The sequence below is a fragment of the Belonocnema kinseyi genome, chromosome 6 (genome assembly GCF_010883055.1).
Source record: "Belonocnema kinseyi isolate 2016_QV_RU_SX_M_011 chromosome 6, B_treatae_v1, whole genome shotgun sequence".
In the NCBI taxonomy this organism is placed as follows: Eukaryota; Metazoa; Arthropoda; class Insecta; order Hymenoptera; family Cynipidae; genus Belonocnema; species Belonocnema kinseyi.
In genome coordinates, this window is record NC_046662.1 from 4,163,122 (window position 1) to 4,169,830 (window position 6,709).

The following is a 6,709-nucleotide window of genomic DNA, read 5'->3' on the forward strand; positions in this document are numbered from 1 at the left end:
TATTTTATTTACAAAAAAAGTTCTTAGGTTCAAAAAAACATTCAGTGAATTGAAAAACTGTGGTCGGTAATATAGGTATTTAGCTGTGTCACATGCCCTTAAGATTATAATATTTTTGATTTAATGGGTTAAACGTTGAATATTTTAGACCGAAACAATATATGAATAGGATTCGCAACTTAATGAATGTTTTTAACTATGAATCTGATAATTTAAAATTATTTGTAAATTAAAAATATTTTATAAAGTTTTATTTGAACGTTTACATTTGCATTTAAACTGGAACAGTTTATTTTTTAACGTTGAATTCTGCAAATTGCTCAATTTTTAATGTATTCAGAATCTTTCATAAAATCCATTATTGTTCAATTTTAACAATCAAGAATTAATTTATATTGAAAATTGATCAACTTCAAACTTTTGGCAGCAATGTTCAATTTCAAACTTTTATAATTTTCAGTTGTTTACATATATACAACTGCATTTTTAAACTCTTTCAACGAAAATATGAGCTTAAACATTAATTATAGAAAAATTAAACTTATTTTAACCCATTAACGCCTAAACGGACGATTTTTTAAAGCTTTTTTCAACCGCGATTTTAAATGTGAATCCGATTGTAAAAAAAATCGAGACAAGTAATTTTCGATGTAAAATTGTCTGAACTTTCTATTGGTGCTGTCAGAATTTTAAACAAAATGAATATTAACAAAGTTTTATTTGTTTATTAAACAAACAAAAAACGAAGTTTCGAATTACAAAAATGTTTTATTTCATATTTTTGCACAGAAAGCATCGTTAGATTTTTATCATTTGTGAATTTTTTGCGTCCATGGAAGCTAAATTTCAAAATCCATTTATTGATTTTTTTAAATTCAAGATGACAGCATCCAATATGGCGACTTAAAGCCGAAAATTTTTTGCTTATTTAGATATTTTTCTTATTTTTTTATTTTAAGAAATGTTTGATAATAAATGTTTAGTAAATTGTGTATACAGTTTTTTTTTTATCGCTGGTTACGAATCTGTTATCAGTTTTCACAAATTCAATATAGCGGATCCAATATGGCGGCCAAAAATTTCGAAAATTGTTCAATTACTATGAAATTCGGTTTACAGGGTTTTTTTTAGGTCGCTGATTACAAATCCATTGTTGTTTTTACAAATTCAACATAGCGGATCGAATATGCCGTTCCGAATTGTCAACATTAGTTCAATATTGATGAAATCTGGTATATTGTACCATATTGAATGTACTATTGCACATAATAAAAAAACTAAAAAAAACCCTGTAAACGGAATTTCATAGTAATCAAACAATTTTTGAACGCCATATTGGATCCGCCATCTTGAATTTGTAAAAACTTATAACGAATTCGTAATCAGCGACTCAAAAAAAACCCTGTATACTGACTTTCATAGAAATTGAACAATTTTCGAAATTTTGGCCGCCATCTTGAATTTGTGAAAACTGATAACAGATTCGTAACCAGTGACCAAAAAAACCCCTGTATACGCAATTTGGTAAATATTCATTATTAAAAATATTTTTAAACAAAAAAATAAGAAAAATATCTAAATAAGCAAAAAATTTTCCGCTTTAAGCCGCCATATTGGATGCTGCCATCTTGAAATTAAAAAAATCTATAAATGGATTTTGAAGGTTAGCTTCTATGGACGCAAAAAATTCACAAATTATAAAAATGCAACGACGGGTATATAAAATTTTGGGCTAAAGCATTACAGCTTATTCAATTCTAGAACATCGTACTCTTATTCGAGCGTATTGAAAATAATCTTTAAAACATATTTTTTTGCTTAGCAATATGGCTTGCCGTGTACCGGGTTGCGCTACAAAGGCTCGGCATAAGTTAAAACGACATCGACTCTTTAAAGCTATCACTGTACGTATAATAAATATCGAATACATTTCCTTTTATGTATATCTTTGCTCTGATTCTAATAAAAAATACGTTGTAACCCAGTAAACGAAAACAGTTTCAAAATAATTTATTTATTTTATTTTTTTCTTTATTCGACGAAGTACTTTAAGGAAACCCCACTCCCGGAAAACTTGGACGCGTGAATTCGAAATTTAGTTAGTTTGCATCGCTCGTAGCGCCTCTTGCGGAGAAATGTGAAACCGAGAACATTCTCAAAATCCTCTGATTTTTCTTTAATTAATTTTTCATTTCAGATCATTAATATTCAAATAGCAGCATTTTAATCTTGTTATATTTTTAATATAGCATATTTTATAAACGGAATAAAACAGTATTTCATATACAAATTTAAAATTTTCAAAATTTCAATTTTATTTTAAACAAAAAAATGTCTTTTCTACTATCAAAATTGATTTTTTTTAAATAATTTTAAAACCAAAAACACAAATTCCTAACACTTGAAGATTTTTCAGTCGAAAAAAATGAAAGTCTAATCTGCAATTTTGAACCTTTAAGGCCATGTGACGAGAGGGTCACGTGACCAAATCTGGTCTTCAATTTTTCTTTCCCAACTTACGTCTAAACGAAATGAGGTATCGCTCTGAAAGTTCGGGAAATGAAAGAGGAGGTAATAAGGTTCGTGTCTCTGCTTTGTTCCGGTGGAAATTTCGAGAAAAAATTTTTTTTTGAAAAAAATACCAGTGGAAGTTTTCTTTCCCAACTTACGTCCACACAGAATGAGATATGGTGCTGAAAATTTGGCACGATAAATAGAAGACATGCAAGAATATGTCTCTGGTCCTAAATAGTTAGAATAGTGAAAAAAGTTTTTTTTTTTTAGTTACTGTTTTGGAGAAATATCGACCGTGCTGTCGTCAAACCCTGCAAGCAATTTGCAATGTTGTCAGTGGGCTAGTTATGAGGTTTATATTGATCAAAGTGGGGCAAAACAACAAAAATAGCTCACGAACATTATGCACAAATAATGCAAAAACTAATGTTTGCATTTGAAATGCAAATAAACATATTTGGTCTGACATACGTATCAGTCTTGCATCAGCTGTGTCAAAGCAGCACTAGCGCCGCGAGTAGACAACTTCGAATATCTAGGGGTCTGTGGGTAAAACAGATAGCATGATTACCGTCAGATAAAGTTAAATGTCAAACTTCTGCTGTAAAACCTAAATGTGTCCGTCGATAATCATTATTTGCATAAATAAACTTTTTTCTTCCTCCGACTCTTTGCAAGGCCACAAACGATCCTTTAATATTTATTAACATTTTCCGAAAAAAATTTCCGCGTTATTTAAACTTTTATTTTTCAATATGGGTGAAAAAATATTGGTCTTAGGGCTGACTTGATCAGCTGTTATACTCATCACATGGCCTTAAGGGCATGTGATACTTATAGTTCCCCCGGCTTTTTCCATAAAAATTAAAATTTTTAAAAACTGAATTCGGAGATGCTATAAAATATCATAACGGAGTCCCCGGACTCTTTTTTGTGGGATAATAACAACAAAATGTATTGTGCTAAATAAAAATTTTATGCATATGCAAACAAGGTTAGGTCCGGGAGATTAGTTCCTATGTTTATTTGTTATTCCAAAGTTTTCGTACAAAAATATTGTGCAGTTTGGAAGTAACGCTCGGGTGAATTGCAATACACATAACCTCGAAATATACACGCACGTTGTTAGCAATATCGAAATTTTTTGATAAAAAAACACCAAAATTGTGCTTGGACGTCGGTTAGCATTTTCGCTATCATTTCCCAGATTTTGAAGGCAAAATATTTCTTATCCTAGGAAAAAAGCCGGGGAATCTAATATGAAAAAATCGGTACTATTTCCTAAGCGCTATGCAAATTAATCACATTTTACTAAATTAGAACTTTTTTGAATTAACCTACAAAAAAGGGTATGGGGATGTCCGTTAGCATATTCGCTATCATTTCCCAAATTTCTAAGACAAAATATTCATTATTCTAGGAAAAAAGCCGGGGGAACCTATAACTGCTAAAATCGACAATTTTCTAAGTATCACATGCCTTTAAGCCAAAAGACAAAGTTTCTTTGCAAAAAATGACTTTTCAAACAAAAAATATTAATGTTTAAAAAAATGGAAAATTGACATTTTCTGTTAAAAAATTAATTTTAAACCAAAAGAAGTATTTTCTACTAAGCAGTTAAAATTCCAACCAGACAAAAGTCTTCAAACAAGAACATAACTTGTTGACAATGTAGTTTAAATTTTATCTAAGTAGTAGAATTTTCAATTAAAAAATATTAATTTTCAACAAAATAATTATAGTTTCAACCAAAGAGATGAATTTTCAACTTAAAATATAAATCTTTAACAGAAGAGTGATTGATTAACAAAGTGATTCAACCAAATCTTTCAAAGAAATTAGTTAAATACTTAAGCAAAGAAGAATGATTTTTAACCAAAAAGTTTTATTTTCATTGAAAAAAAATGAAATTTCTTTTATAATAGATCAAGTTTTAAATCAAAAAGATAAATTTTCAAAAAACAGTTGAATTTTCGGTTGAAAAAGGTTTCAAAAAGAAACACGAATTTGAAAAAGATAGTTGAATTTTCATCCAGAAAATATTTCATTTCTTCTTTCAACACCCAAATCTCATCTTTAAAGAGTAGAATTTTTACAAAAAAATTATGACTTTTTAACAAACTTGATTTTTCAACCGAAAAGTTGCATTTTTATCGAAGAAAGATGTAATTTCTGCTAAAGCAGACGAATTTCAAAATCAAAAAGACAAGATTTAAAAAAAAAGAGTTGAATTTTCAACCGAATAGTTGAATTTTTTTTCAAGAAAGATTAAATTTCTCCGAAAACAGATGAATTAAACAAAAACAAAACTTTTTTTAACTGCTTAAATTTGAATCCAAGGAAGATTCCAGTTCACATTTTAACATCAAATAAAGAATTGTACAAAATTTACAAACAAAATTGATGTCTTCCAGAAAAAATTATGAAATTTTCAACCAAATAATAAAATTTATAACTAAAACCATAATCTTCAGAAGAAAGTTGTTGCGAATTTTAAATATTATAATCTGAAAATATTAAAGTTTTTAACTTGTTCTATTTTCGAAATTTTATATTCAGATTCGAGATTCTTTAATTCAAAATAAGATTGCTCCATTTTAAACGCTTTGAATTATAATTAAATGGTATAATTTTAACTACTTTCTAATAAAATTGTGCATTTAACGAAAATTAGAATCTGAAATTTTTGGATTTGGAACGCATTTAATTAGAAATAATACACTTTTAATTCCTTTGAATTATAATAATCGAATTTTAGAAGTTGTATTTGGAATAATATTTCATTTTTATCGTTTTGAACTTGTCCAATTTTCAAAATTTTCTTCTAATCTTAAATCATTGAAATTCGTGATTCTTATATTTAAAATAAAATTGTCTCATTTTTAAGCTTTAAATTAGAAATTATTCCATTTCTAAACGTTTCTAATAAGATTGTCTAATTTCTAAAATTTAATTCGAAAGTGTACAATTTAGAACGCTTTTAAATAGAAATAATACCATTGGTAAAACTTGTATTTCAATGCTTTTTCGCAAGAGGCTCTACGAACGCTGCCAACTAACTAAATCCGAATCTATGGATCGAAATTTTTCAAATGAAAGTATAGCGGTGGCATCTCCTTATTCTACGTCGTGCTTTATTCCAATTAATTAATGCTTCAGTACATAACCTAAAAAACAACAATTTTACCGAACATCACCTGAAAAAAAGACGCGAATGATTAAGACGGATAAGACCAGGCATTTCTTCTAATCATTATATTCGGACAGGCCCTCTCAACTCTAATAGGCGAATATGAAGAATTATGATTATTATTTCAGGCATAGTACAAGTTGCGGCCAACTGTTGGCGCTGCGTTTCGGCACAGGTGATTGCATTTGTAGGTTTGAAAATTCGAAGTGTCAAACGGTGCCAAAGTATATATTTTATTTGAAAAATTGAATCCGATGACTATAAAGTTAAACAAATGGAGCTGTGTTGTTCCCGAGTGTCAATCGTCGCGTCACGTGAAGCATCGGCAATTTCCGAAGTATAAAAAGCAGGGTATGTAGTGGTTAGAAGCAGTGTCAAATCCTCTCTTGACGCAAATAATGTACAGAGAAATCCATAAAAGCGGTTATCGAGTATGCTTTCTGCATTTTCGGGCAAAGGATTATTTACGCGGTTCGCGAAATTTTTTCAAAACAAAAATAGTGCCTTTCGTGTCGTTACCTGAGAAAGAGGAGAACGATCTTCCTGCAGATGTTCCGGTTGAGGTAGCCCGTGATGTTGACGCTAATTTGAATACATTTGCATTTAATTATTTTACGTGTGTGCAATTATATGAATTGTAAATATGTTTTGAATCTTAAAATTGAATATAATGATCAATAGTATGAATAAATAAAGTGAAAAATGTATAAAGATATATTAAAAGTGATTTATTATTCTTTATATATAGCTTTATATATCTTTCTCACTTTGTTTATCCGATCTATTGATGAATATACGAGGGTAGTTCAATAAGTCCTTAGAATAAAGTATAAAAAAAATTTTTTTTGGGTAAATTTTTTTTTATTTTTCAACATAATCTCCTTGGAGCTCTATACACTTGGCCAATCGCTTTTCAAGTTTTTTTAACCCTTCAGAAAAGTGCGTTTTCGGAAGTTCCTCAAAATAAGCACTTACAGAGGCAATGACGTCTTCGTTGTCTGGAAA

General features: G+C 29.2%; 1 protein-coding gene across 2 annotated transcripts in view; it reads left to right on the forward strand.

Annotated features, from left to right (window-relative positions):
* The window catches only part of LOC117174390, an 11,197-nt gene that overhangs the window by 2,053 nt on the left and 2,435 nt on the right, over positions 1-6,709 (forward strand). For both annotated transcript variants that reach the window (XR_004467303.1, XM_033363479.1), the window contains exon 2: positions 1,823-1,904. Coding sequence is in view for 1 of the 2 variants with exons in the window: in XM_033363479.1 (XP_033219370.1) it covers positions 1,827-1,904 (78 nt within the window). In the remaining variant the exon portion in view is untranslated. The remainder of the gene's footprint in view (positions 1-1,822; positions 1,905-6,709) is intronic.